Genomic DNA, 15,076 nt, shown 5'->3' with positions numbered 1-15,076 from the left:
CCAAAACTTAGATATCATAGGCATATAAAATAATTTGTTTAGCGTTACAAATTGATTATTCTACTACTTTATAACATCGTTTTGAATAAAACTTTTGTTTCAATTAAAACTTAAATTTAAATTAATTTTTTTTTTTTTTTAGCTTTTTCGAGAATTTTCTTTTTGTTTTAATTAAAACACCAATCCAGTCACATTTCAAACAATTTTCTTTCGTTTTAAGTTTTTAATGACTCAGCGTATCATTCTTTACTGTTGACAGAACAATACTAGTTCGTGAAGAGCGCCACTAGAAAAACCAGGTGTGGAAAAAATGAAAGCAAAAATACGGAAACTTTAATCTTTTTCTGAATACCTCTTTAGAAACACCGTTTAGCCCGAGGGATTGTGTAAAAATACGATTCAAAGGATGTCAGCCATTTTTGTTTCCCTTCCGAATAATGGCAGAGTCGCTCGCGTCCTTACATGCATCCTTGTGGTCTTTGAAGGGTCGCTGGCGCTATCTTTTACCAGAAAATGTAACTACAGCCAGCCAACACTGGCTTAACCCTTTTGGGATTATTTATTACTGTGAAATCATTAACTTGAACGGGTAAAAGTTGGAAAATGTCCGAAATGTATTTTTTTTAACATTTATAAACTAAAAAAAAGACCGCCGTAAAGTAATTATTTTGTTCTATACCAGCGGGTTGATTACGAACAGCAACGGAGACTTGCGTTATTCTTCACGCGCGAACGAAACACGTACCGCATTCGATGAGTCCGAACCACCTTGCGGTGTGCGTTTCGTTATGTTCCGTGTCGTCGATAAACTGTGGGAAGATTCGATGGCGTTACAGGGCAAGCAACAATTGAACAATAATTTGTTCTACAAATAAACTATATAGTCAGTGAAACATGACTATTTATTAGTAGGGGCATGCAGATTTCGCGAAAAGATTTCGAAACTAACTGAAAGTTAAAACACTGTAGCATCGTCTGCGTTTCGTGATTGGGTGAGTTTCTTTCAGTTACACGTATTTCGTAACACCAATCACGATAATCCAGTGCGGAAGCAAACGCGTCTTGAGTGGCTCGGTCAAATGAGGCAACGCCTTCTCTCGCAGACGGCCGCCAATCACAAGGAAGAAACCACAGGTGCGGGTATACCTTGTTGCAGTCTAATAAGTGTTCAGATCTTTTAGCGTAAAATGCATGCCCCTATTAATTAGGTATTATATTACCACTGGGAACTAAATAGTCATTTTTAATACACTAATTTCTTAAATAAAGCCTTTAAAGCTTTTTGGTTGACTTTTTTCGTAATGGTTTTAATAAAAAAATTGCAGCTAAAAATGTGTGTGGCTAACTGTCCGTGTTACCGTGTAAACATAAACATCAAACCATCGAACGAAGCATGTGTATAACTTCTATAGAACGAAAAGGAGGCTACCTGTGAGGTATGTGTTTTATTTACTGAGGTTGTGTTAGCGTCGGAAGGATTCTGATATCCTTATACTGCTAGTTTCTCACTGGCTGCAGTCTTGCAATTAAATGATCATTCGGTCAAGGCCGTATGTGTAAAGGACACGGAAAGAGCATAAATGTAACAGTTCGTTCTTCTGAGCAACAACTCCAGAGCCAGGAGCTTTGCCTCGGACTTTTTAACGTATCAGAATATTCGCCTCCATTTGCGTTTCATCAGGATGACGTCATACAGGTAATTATTGAAGTGAAAACTTATTTAACCGCGTTTGAGCGATTTTTGGTAGGGGCAACACTTATGGGTTCGCGTCACCGACATGCTAGTGACGTGTTGCACCAGACTGGCGACGCGCAGCGGTTTGTGTACATATATACGCATGTATACACTAGTACATTGTATATACTCGACTGTAACATGTGCGTGTTGGACTCTTTTTTTGGATGGGTAAAATCTTGTGAGTTCGCATCACCGACATGCTGTAGTAGCAGTAAGTGAAGTTAATTTGACCACGTGAATACATGACCTAGGTCTGACATCACTGGTAAGTCATAGCTAGGTAATGAATTTTTACGTAATTTTTACATACCACTGACATCTGTTGTGACTAAAAATGATGTAAGGATAAATGATACCATGCTGACATCGTACTGATATAATACCAAAATCATTTTCTTACGTACATTTGACGTATAAATGATGTCATATTACACATTAAAAACCAAGTTTTAAGTTTTCACTTCTGTTGACAGTCCCCATGACTGGCTTTTTTTTTTATTCTGTGAATATATGTATATTGGTACATTTATCATAAAAAAAAACAACACGCACTCGAAAAAAAAGCAGCGGCATTAAAATTAAAAAAAATAGTTTGCAAGCTGAACAAGTGTTTACGCAAATATTGCATTAATTTAATAGGTATAGAGACATTTGCGTTTCGGAGAGTCTCAAGTTTGAAGTCACGCTGTTGGATGAGAGTATGGATATGGAAAACATGTCTGTGTTTGACGACTGGTGGGAATTATTGGCGGCAGTTCGCAGTACTCTTGTTGGCAGCACAAGTTCCCCCCCCCCCTTCCCCACCTCTTTTTACCCTTTCGCCTGCCCCTTCCAGGCGCTACATTTCCAAATATCCGATTACCGCGTGAACGCTCGCACGATCAAACGGGGCTGTTTCCTCGCTAATGGCCTGTCTCTTGTGACTAATTAGGTTAATTAATCAAAGTGGAATTAGCTGATTGAGACCGTGCCATCTGAGTTTTCTTCGTGGGGAATTCTCTTGAAGAACGTTTGGGATCCTATTAGGTGAACCTGCTTTGAACTTGCAGAAGAAAATAGATGAAATGTGTGTCGTTTATTGAATTCTGCTTCCCACCCCATCATCTCCCTACCTTTCCTTGTTTAAGGAATTATTTTTCTTTAATAATTTAGTTGGTTTTTTCATATGAGTGCACAAATTATTTATGTAACAGTCATTAATTCTTTATAAAAGTTACATAATTTCAATAAGAGTTTATTTTGTAATTTAACTTTAAAGGTCAATTTATAACTAAAACCCCAGCATCAATTCAGAGCATAAAATAGCGTGGTATACAGTTCTGAATTAACTGTTTGTATGTATCATTTGTCATAAAACAATTTATTTAGTGTGTTTAAATAAAAAAAGCATTGTAAAATGTTCATTATTTGTCTGTATTATTAAAACAGAAGGGCCTACTAGGTCAATTATATTTAGTAGGTTTCTAACTTTGTGAAACGGTAAACTTAATAATGAAAAATTACCAAATACATCTCTTAAATTTAGCGTAACTTTGATGAGCTCTTGTAACGGACAGCATCGCTGCTTGAAGGTCGCCTGGGCAGCGGGAAATATCTACTTGTTTATCTGTTAAAGCCCTTCATCTTCTTTGAAGCATTCGGTATTTTTGAGATGATTTTCCCTAGAAGACTTCACATTGGCATTAAAACGGGGTTTACATTTTTTTTAACACTAGGATTATTGTACGTATGACAATAAAACTTCATCTTGGTGCAAATCAAGGTTGTATACCTGCAGGGTTATAATCTCAGACTTATGTCTTCCCTGGGTTCTTTATTAAAAAAAGCCTTACATCATCCTAATTTTAAATCAAATACCTGAATCAAATGAAGGGGGGAAAGTACAAAATTTCATACAGGCAACTAAAATGACTTAATGAAACTCTGTACAAAATTTTATTAACATCTGGCTTTTATTTTTAACTATCACTCACTCTTAACACAGCAGTTACAGATCTGGACCTGAGAGTGAAATTTTACGGCGCCTAGAAAATGAAACATGTCGTTCAAACGTCTCAACACCTGACTCAAACTAGCCTACGCTTTTTTTTTTTGCAATCATATTTTCTAAACCCTGAGACGTAAATAAACTGAGGCCTGCGTGATATTATTTTTTTCCTTCTCGTTAATTAGGGGTTTAGATGATAAAACCGAGATCGTATTTCACGTACCCGGTATTTATTATTATTTGTTATGTTCGCTCTGTCAGTGGAATCCCGTCCTAGCTCCTCGAGTTCTGTGATCGCTCATTTTCACTCAGCGTTTAGTTTGTTCACGTAACGGTTTTTTTTTCCTTCTCGCCTTGATGCGGTGTTAAGATATTTCGCGCACAGGGCTCGAGAACAAACATAATGATACAACGTACGAGTGTTATGATGGAGAATTGCGTGGAAGGAATTAGAAAAAAACTAACTCACAGCACAGACGAACACAAGTTGACTGGCATCGACGAGAGAGTTGCAACAAGAGCGATAAATAAAGACCAACATCAACCTTTGGCTTGTTTTCTGTGTGCGTGTGTATTCATCTCTCTTTGCCCGTCCTTCAGATTTGCTCTGTGACAAAACAGTGTAGAACTGCAATACACTGTCAATCAGGAGTGTGGCGGGTACAGTGCATCGATCTGTTTGCCAGCTGAATGAAATGATACTTCTCTGTGACACATACTATACGTAGGGACTGGAAAAATTCGCGGTTTCAATGACCACTAGGATAGACTCCACGATTCTCTATGTACTCGGGCAACTATCACCTGGTCATTGGCTAGCAACTCGGAACACCTGTTTACTGCGTTTTTTATGATTCGATACTTCTTTTGTTGAGTGTTTTCCATTGGCTCAGAGTCCTTCAGGTAAATTGCGGTCCAATCACTGACGCAGCATTAAGCTAAACGAGTTTGGAATCTAGCCTGTCTCGAAAGGAATCCACGAATTTTTCCGGTCTCTAACTAACTATACGTGTTCAGGGAAGTAACTAGAGTGGGCAGACGGGGCTTATACCCCGTCTGTGTGTATGTGGGGGGAGGGGGGGGGGGAGTTAAACTGGAATATTTACGTTTACTATAGATATTTATTTGAATATCGTAGTGTTAGAAAAAACGGAGGAGCAGATGAACTGAATTATTTGTGTTAAAATAGACACACATGTACACTGGTATATTTCGCGTGCTAACCAACTTACGATGTGTTAAAAATGAAATGACTGCAAGTATAAATCTAATTGTTTACTATCTCAAGTTGAATCACAAATATTTGGAATGGTGTAGGTAATTAATATGTGGTCGCGACATGAGGTGTTGTCGAGAAAGTTTTGGCTTTGGTTTGGTTTGAAAAAAAAAAAGGGGAGGGGGCTCCCTGGGCTGAAACTATACTGTAGTTGCGTCCCAGCACGTGTCGGTCACGACGGCTTACGTGTGGTGTTTGTTGCAGGTGTACACGCCGACCGGCTTCGAGAAATACTCGTGCACCTACAACGTCGGCGACTACAGGATACACTTCGTGGTCTGGGACACGTCTGGTGAGTGAGCCGCGAGTCCGCCTGTGTCCGACCGGGTCGTCACCACAACGCCGAAATACCACAACGTCGAAATACCACAACGCCGAATGTCAAAATTGACCACAACGCCGACAGCTAGAAAACTGCTGTGTACCACAACGCCGAAATAACAACTGAATGAATTTGTGTGTGTTTCTTAAATGTACCTTAACGCCGAAATACCACAATCAAACCTAACCTTACCTAACCTAACCTAACCTAACCTAGCGTAATATAACCTAACCTAACTTAATCTAGCATATCCTAGCCTAGCCTAACCTAACCTAGTCTAACCTAACCTAGTCTAACTAACCTAGTCTAACCTAACCTAACCTTTGTGGCAGTCCTGCAATGACATTTTTCGGCGTTGTGGTATTTCGGCGTTGTGGTGCGTCCGCTGTCCGACCTTGCGTCCTTCACTTGCCCTTGACGGATCCGTGTGGGTTGAAGGTGGCACACACACGGCGTGCAGAGCTTCATAAGAGACCACGTGACTTAGAAACTGCTCAAGAGTGGTTTCTATTCACGAAAATAATTTAAAACACGCTGAGAGCTGTCCATATTTCGTTTTTAAACTATTTTTTTTTAGGAGAGTGAAAAGGGTTAAAACGCGTGTTTTCAGAATAATATTTAGACATGAAAGGAGCGGTAATGATTCTTGAATGTACCCCGGGTCTTGCATTACACATTTATCTTCATTTCTTCGCCATCTAATTTTTTTTTTTTGTTGTCCTATGCACGACGAGAAGACTGCTCTCCAGTACAGAGACTTGCGCTTAGAGGCGATACCACTGTAGAAGCACCAGCGAGCGTCGCACTTATCATCCCGCCTCACGAACACAGATACCACCGTGAATATGCGGGCCCCTAACTGTATGTCTTCTCTAAGCGGCATTAGCCAGCTGAACGAATTATTGAAATTATTGTTTTCAACAAATAAATTTTATTATGTCATTGATAAACTTATATTAGTTATTTTTAACACTTCATTAATGTTACGCGAATTTACAGCCATTTACTTTAAGTTTCTACCTTTGTTTCGTAGTTACGAACGGTATGTATGTGCATGTAGGCCTATATTGAAACTTCCTTATTAAAATGTTTAAATATTACGTTTTTTATTCAATTAATGAATACTATTAAAATACAAAGTGAAAATTATTTCACGGGTCTTTAAATTAGGCCTACTTGAATGTTAAATCAAAAATAACCTATAAAACGTCTATTTTCCCCCTTCAAAATGGCGACCTTTCTTTAACTCGAAGTACGCGAGAAGTATGCAAATTCGTTTACTTGCATACTTGTTTACTTCACTTACAGTTCATACAACCCTTTGAGGGCATGTCCGGGGACAAGTACATAAAGTATATACTTCAGGCAAACTCGGACACTGCCGTAGTATCCTCATTTTAGAACACTTTTCAAAAATTGTTCACCTCAGATTTACGAACAACGCTGGTTTACAGTTTTATCTAGGGATCTTGGTAAATTTACGTGAAGAGAGTTAACCTGTTTAGGAACAGGGACTACCCACTCGTAGTGTAAACAAAACCTTCAAAAACTGTGAAGTCTACAGTCAAAAATTATATTCTTCCTTGCCCGTACCTATTTACCGTGCTTAAAACGGAAAACAGTACTCGAATGTTAGAAATTGGCGTAGTTTCTACAAAGATCCAGTAATCTAGGACTACGAAGAAACCTTTCTTTATTTCTAGGAGCAATCTTCGTTAAATAAGTCCTTAATTTACTGCACTTTCTAATAGTGCTCCAAACATCCCTATGAAAACATCACTGCTTACTTCTACATAGAAAATTGGTCTGGAACATAAAATTAATTTTGTGTAGGAAGTAGAATATATGTTTTGGAATTAAAATATATAATTTTTTTCCAGTGATGATCGTTGGTGAATTATCATTATTATTATTATTCGCTGCCCAAACAGAAATTAAGATGTGACAACCAATGAATAAACTTGACATATTTGATGATGTACCTATTGATTACTTCCTGATACTAAAAGAATCACGCGAATTTTTTTTTTTAAATGACGTTTTCTCTGATTTTCTGCGGGCCCTTCAATAAAATGTACAGGCAAAGCGTTCGCCTACCTGCCGTCGTGATCTTAATTTCGTTGTAACGTGGGGGGAAAAAAATTGGTTGTCTGTAAAGTCGGTTTACGGACGATAGTTTAACGTGATAACGTCATAACAAAACATTGATGGAATGATTGCATAATTTTGTGAATAAAATTGAATCATTTTTATTTTAATAATAAAAGAATAAATACTTGAAATTATACTAGTAATCATATTTTTAAAATTCAAGAATAATTAACCTTTATTGCCGAAATTGTTGTTGTAATAAGCAATAAAAACCACATTAACTTTTCACTTCACTTTATAAACAGTCGACGAAACAGTTCACGTGTAGATGACTTGTAATTATTTTTTAAAACTGGCGTTTAGCTATAAAGTTTAAATATAATTATGAACAAGTTTTCATATAAATAAACTGTAATCAAATATCTATCATAAATTATATTAATCACCATAGTTTTTTCGTCAGTTGTAACATAACCTATTATTACTGCACTCCCCGACAATGCAAGAATAATTAACCTTTATTGCCGAAATTGTTGTTGTAATAAACAATGAAAACCACATTAACTTTTCACTTTACTTTATAAACAGTCGACGAAACAGTTCACGTGTAGATGTAAGTTGTGTGCTGCCGCTGTCTTTCTTCTCCTCGGACGCATAGGCCAATCGAGTGGAAGATGCGGCGCAAGCGTTCAATGAGCTTAACGGGACACTTTTTCGTGCGTGCAGCCGGCGTTCATCGATTTATTAGACGTTGTCACGTCAAAAAGTGAAGTTTTTGGAAACGAAATTGTGTTCACGACTGCTCGTATTGGCGACGGTCTGGATGGCCCCCATACAGGGGCCCCATGTCACGGGGATCGAAAATGGAATGCGTTCACGCACGTTATGTCTGCCGCAATCTTCTCTCTCTCTCTCTCTCTCTTTTCGTAGTCGGTTTTGGCCGTTTTCGCTGCGATGGAAGCAGGTGCGTCGTTTTTACAACCTCGAATGGGCTGGGCTGTGATTTACGCGGCGTTTAAAAATCGAATGCGCTGGGCTATTGGCTCGTCGTTCAGCTCGCTGCAGAACGGAGCGGCAAGTCGACACCAGCGCTTCACTGCGACGGGCAGGCGAAGTTATTGGGCGCCGTGCGCTTTGCATGCGGCAAGGAAGGCACTCTAGTACAAACAGGACGAGAAAACACTTGCTTTTTACGCAATTGCTGCGCCAATGGCGTCTCTTCAATTGGCGCTTCGCGTGATTGGGCAAGAAGAGTAAATAATAAAATACCTTACGCGCGTAATTAACACGATTCTATTTTGGAATAACGTGAGAAAAGAAAATTATAACCCCTGGAGTTATTTACCAATTTACCTGCATGTTGTTTTTTTTTTTATCATGCGCTGCCGGTAGGTTTCTAAATGTTTTATTTATGTTCTGTCCTCTACGATGATCATGATTTGTTCGCCTACACGTTGTCAACGAAAGTCAATTCTCGTTCACATAGTTGCAAGATGCGACTAAGTACAATCACTTTTAAGCATGCACTGTACTGTGATGCGCGCGCGTGTATGTGTGTGTTCGGCGTAAGATACTTTTTTTTTTTTTTTACATTTTTGGTATTGACTGATTGATGCTACATTAAAATTTGGGTACGATCCATGTGGCGGGCAGAACTCCCTACTTTTCTCCAACTCTCTTCCCGGAAATGCACCACATTCCTCAGCCAAGCTTTCCCATTCGCCCAAGGTTCTCGCAACAGTAAATTTAAGTTAAGTTAAAATATTTAGGTTTTGTAATATTTCCTGAAATCACTCCACGGACGATTATTTCCCAATTCCCCGCCCGTAGATTTGTGTCGTGTTTCCGTCTCTAATGGCTTTGCTTTTGAAGAGACATTCTGCTCATTAAAAAAAAAAGTTTGAGCTAGTATTTTAGTACACTCTATTCAGTGATGTATTACATCTAAACTCATTAACGTGAAAATTCACGTCTTCTCATGTTGCACATACGATTATAATACGAAACTCGGGACACGAAATTTAACGTAGAAATCTTAAAATAATAATACCGAGCGTGATAAATATGCGTAAATTGTGTTTTAAATTACGTTTCTGGACTTAAATCACACTTAGTTTCCGCACCCGCCGCTAGAATTCGCTGCCGGACCAGCTACGTCAACTATTGACTCATTCCATTTTCATACCGAAATTTTAAATTATATATAATGAAACGGCTACGATAAAAGCGCAAAAGACTTGAAAAAAAAATTATAAACACCGGGTTTGGACCTGATTCCCGACGAGGTATTTTTATTAAAATACTGTCCATATTATTAAAATTACTAACCCGTTAATACTATGAACTTTTGTTCGCGCCATCCGCCACGTAAGGCAGCACCATTGTTACACATATCCGTTCCATACAACTTACGTTCCATCCACGAAACTACTCTTATTAAATGCTGTATGGTTAGGGACACCTGTATTTCGCAAATACATTTCGTGTCTAGGTACATCGCAAAACACCGTAGTTTTTTTCTTGTAGTTATTGGCTGTGGTCGGCGAGAGGTGTTTTCCCGCTCTTGACGGGGCCAATGGGAATGTGGACACCGTACTGCTGCACGCTCACGATTCGCCATTACTCTAAGAAAAAGCTACAGTGTTTTGTGACATACCTTGACACGAAATGTATTCGCGAAATACAGGTGTCCCTATGTATGGTGAGAGCTAATATGTTAAACATTGTTAAATATATATAAAAAAATCATACTCCTTCTAAGACGAATTTATTCATACTTCTGTGCGCCTCTGTAAGGTAATTAGCAAAAAATATACGTCCATTTATCACGTTTTATTTCGCGTACAATATAGTTTTTGTTCGGCTCCATATATTTGGTTTTCATCCATTACTGAGTCAATCAGTCGTGTGTTGTTTAACAAACATCCAACCAGTCTAACCTGCTTGGACATTACTGTCACTTAGCGGCAGAGGCGTAATTTCGTATTATTAACTAGGGAGGGAGTTGGGGGTTGTAAGGCATACATGAGACTAGGTGAGGGGGGGGGGGGGAAGGTTTTTACCCGGGGTCCTTCCCGGGAAAATGTTAAAAAAAAAAAAATAACTAGCATTAAATTGTTAGTATTTTTAAGCTTTTCCAAAATATTTTCACTATTTAACATTTCTCTTTTCAACATTATAATATACAAGTTCCAATAAATGTTTTATTTTCTGCACTAAATAAGGATTTACTAATAATTAATTGAGAAACTGCCGTGCTATTAAAATTTTATTTCACAACTGTTTGTAAATTATTGATAATTTTACTTCAAAATGTTGTTTCTAAATAAGGGTCGACAGTTCTGGGGTGGAAACCGCCACCCCTTGCCGCCCCCGAATTAAGCCTATGCCGACGGTCACGTGATGACCGCGTCTTGTTAAGGGGTGGTAAAGGGGTGGGGGGTAATTAGTCGAGCAGCTGGCTCCAAGCTAATAACATCGTTCGCGCACGGATGTCTGAAGTCCGAGTTACCTACACATCCGATTTACGGAAAGGCTTTGTAATTTGAATCGCACAGTAGTTTGCAATGCTGCTACACATTTCAGTGAAATTTTGACGCACGATGTCGCTGAAACTAGTGTTGCGACAGGTGTTTCAATGTCAACAATAGAACGAATTCTGACAAAGGGAAAGGAAATGAGCAAAACCAGGTTGAATTTTTGACACATTCAAGTAAAGAAAATAGAGCACTAGAAAGTAATAAAAATTGACGGGGGGGGGGGGGGATCAGTTTTATTCTCTAATTTTTGGCGTATTGTTTATCCGTGCATGTATAAATTTACCACAAATTCCAGTTAATATTACTGCATCATTGAGCAAAATTGAGCATCATTTGAGCAGGTTTTTTTTCATAATAAATTGTAAAATACATTTTAATTTTACAGTTTATATTAGTCTTAAATTTACTCGGATAAATATTAGGCACTTATACACTGAATTAAGTGTGTTTATACTACTGAAGTTCACGAACGAAAAATAAATAGGACATTCATTAATTTTACACTTGTATGTGTAATTTCTCATAGACATCCAGATGTCTAATTTAATACGTTAGTTATTGAAATAGAACATGTCTATTTGAGTATATTTACACAAAATGTACCGCTGGTAAATGTTACTATTTGATATAATTCAATACACTGTACATATTGGTTCCTAGTGGTACTCATTTGCCAAATAAGCTCGATACGTAGGCCCTACTTACCTCAGTCAATGAGGAAATGCACACTGCAATAAAGATCCAAGATTCGCTCTAAAATAACTACTTCGTGTTAAAAAAATTTTCTTACAATCATAATCGTAAGAATTTGGTTACAGTGTATTGGAGGATATCTTGGCGCAAAATATGTTCGCGATAAATCGTCATCTGTAACCATAAAATACATAAAATTCAGTTATTTTATGGAATACCGCAATTTATTGTTTCAAATTTTTTATAAATTGCTACATTCTCTCTAGACTTCTAAAATACCTTTTTTTGTTTCTTGACATTAAATATAAATTTCGTAATTTTTAAATAATTATAAAGATGATAAATTTAAGAAAAATATCTTAACTAACATATCTTAACATACTAGGTATGTTTCTGAAAAAGGCAAATGTTTCAAATTGTTAAACGATTTTCTTACGAAAATTTTAAATAATTTTTCGACACGAGGCGTATTAAGTCATTACGGAATATTTTAACTAATTGTTTCGCAAAACAATTTGATCAAATAAGTATAAAAGCGGAAAAACTCTTAAATATTAATTTGCATCTGAACACCTACTTACATACACATATTCACACACAGCAGGGTAAAAATCTTATACAGTGTCAGTTATAATTTTCCATCTTGGGGCGTATTTTTTATTTTTTTTCTCAAAAATAAATATTAATGTATTTAATGTTTGCACCATGCATTATTTTTCCAGAACAAATGCCATGCTTTTTGCTTCGTACATATTGTTTAAAATTGTGATTTTCACGTGTTGTATTAGGCGTTAATTTATTAAGTTCTAAGCTGTTTAGTTGAATACATTTAAATTTGACTCAACTAAATTTCTTTCTTAATATGCTTCAAACCAGTGACATAAACATATTTTTAATATTTTACATTATAGGTTTTATCTTAAGCTGCTTAAACACAATATATTACTTTCAATAATAAGGTGTTCAAGACTCAATTTGATGTTTAAAACACTTGTTACATGTTTCGGAAAATGACCTATGTTGAGTTCGAATAATAATGATGTTGGAAGACATAGCTGTAAAAACATTAAAAAAAAACACGATATATAATATATTCTTTTTATTACTCCCTGAGAAACAAGTGCCTACGCTCATGACTTTAAAATGTTCCTCGTGGAAATATCTGGAAGTAACATATCTAACTACTGAAAACGCTCAGAGTTAACGGAGTCCCGTATTCCTTCATTCTTTGGTATTGGGTTAGGAAAGCTTGAACATTTCTTGGAGCCAAATGACATGCCACTGGACTATTTACCAAACTAAAATATCAATTTTAAAACACTCTCTCTTCGCACCCTTTTTCTGAAAATCTTCTCATTACCTTTTTGATCTTATATTAGTAATTTTATTTCATTAGTGTCAAAAATATTATATTGTCAATTTTCTCTTCTGAGTATCTCTTAGCAAAATTGTGTCAGATCACCAAACGGCGTTGATTTTTATGACTTTTTTAAACATAAAAATATGCATTTGATTTTATGACTGTATACGATCAAGTGTGGTTGAATTACTTGTTTATGTCTTTAATTTTGAAAAATGTCAATGTAATCATAAACAAAAGTCATCAGTCTAATATTCCCAATTATTTTCTAAAATAATCTTGACTACAACCAGTCTTGTTATAGTCATGCGACAGCAAATTACCACATTTCAGCGACTACACTGAATGGCCAAATGGTTCGGCCTACCACAACGGTAGCAGCATATGGGTACCCACATATCGCAGCTCCGGGCCAGGTGACCGCCATGACCACAGCGATAGCATAAGGACAACTTGCTGCGGGGAGACACCGAGGATTCATCCAACTGCCAGATTATAGGTGCAATGCTCATCTCGTCGTCAGCATCGTACCCTGAACCTGCCACTGAGCTGACATCGTCCGTGAATGCCCAAGTTTGCCCTTCCACCTGCTCGACTCCTGATTCCAAGCATACTTCGTCGTCTGTGATTGTCAAAGACTGCCATAACATCTGCTGGAGCCCGATCATCAAGGAAGCATCGTCCTTGGATTTCCAGTTTGGACATGCTACTTGTTGTAGTCCTACTTGTGAGCATACATCATCCATGACTTCCCTATCTTGCCGAGCCACCTGATGGACTCCTGATTCCAAGCAGATGTCATCTGTGCTTTTCCAAGACTGCCGTACCATCTGCTGGAGCCCGATCATCAGGCGAGCATCGTTCTTGAATTCCCAGTTTGGACATGCTACTTGCTGCAGCACTTTCCATGATGGCTGAGCCACTTCTGCTTGGCCTGCTGCTGAGAAGGCATCGTCGTCCGTGGTTTGGCTGGCCTGGTGCACTGTCTTCTGAAGACCCAGCATCTTTCGGAGTCCCACCATCAAGCAGGCTTCGTCCATGACTTGCGAAGCTGGCCAAGCAGCCTGACCGGCTCTCGCTGCCAAGCAGACGACATCGCCTGAGTCGCTCCTGACCTGCCGCGCCATCTGGTGGTGTCCAAGCATCGGGTTCACTGTAACAGAATAATTAATCATGTGTCGCCTGCATTTACAAGCAAGCTGGTTGACATTAATGGACATGACCAAGTCACGAGGCTTAAAAAGATGTTTCGCAATAGATGTGTGCTTTAATCAGACACTACATGGGGAACATAAAACTGGTGACAAAAAATATTCTTTCTACTACCTCATCCTTTAAAGATTGTTGGCATAACTGACACCTAAACATTTATTACTTATTAATAAAATAACATCATTATTAAGAAGGTATTATATTCTCATTTAAATATTCTGTCTAAAATGTTACTGTGGGATTACTTAGTCTAGGTTTTTGTTATTCTAACAGATGAACATTTATGTTGTGTTAGAGCAGGGATGTTAGACGTACCAACTTGTTGGTACACATACCATTTTTCAGGGTCTTGTACCATGTACCAAGTATAAATTGTGCTGGTATGCAGAAATACCAACTTTGAACATCGACCATACGCGATGCGCCATGCATTAACAATTAACATTAGGCGTGGACGAATAATTCGAATAGTTGCGTTCTAATAATTCCATATGTATACGTTTAATAAAACTGCATTTTAAGAGAAATTTTTAAGTGCTAATTTAATTGAAACCATGCATACTAGGTGCTAAAGTTTTTATGGCCATCTTATAATTTCAGAAGCTAGTTCTGTAGAAATTGATCACAGCGCCATGCCGTATTGCCGTCATGGCGTGCGGATTGAATAAAAAATAGGTTACCAACCTTATCATACTTTATTTGTTGACAATTGTGTAACCTTTTATGTTTCCATAGTATATATCGTATTAAAGCAGTTTATATAAATATCATTATATATATATATATATATATATAAAATCTATGAAACAAAACCTACAGGATCTTTGTCAGTGTAAGATCTTGGAGTGTACCAGTTTT

At 37.6% G+C, this 15,076-nt stretch overlaps 1 protein-coding gene across 1 annotated transcript in view; it reads left to right on the top strand.

Moving 5' to 3' along the window:
* The window catches only part of LOC134542607 (rho-related GTP-binding protein RhoN-like), a 220,645-nt gene that overhangs the window by 162,493 nt on the left and 43,076 nt on the right, over nt 1-15,076 (top strand). Inside the window, exon 2 of the mRNA XM_063386985.1 lies at nt 5,206-5,293. Within this exon, the coding sequence (XP_063243055.1) occupies nt 5,206-5,293 (88 nt within the window). The remainder of the gene's footprint in view (nt 1-5,205; nt 5,294-15,076) is intronic.

This window comes from Bacillus rossius (genome assembly GCF_032445375.1).
Source record: "Bacillus rossius redtenbacheri isolate Brsri chromosome 9 unlocalized genomic scaffold, Brsri_v3 Brsri_v3_scf9_1, whole genome shotgun sequence".
In the NCBI taxonomy this organism is placed as follows: domain Eukaryota; kingdom Metazoa; phylum Arthropoda; class Insecta; order Phasmatodea; family Bacillidae; genus Bacillus; species Bacillus rossius.
This window is presented reverse-complemented; position numbering and strand designations above follow the sequence as displayed.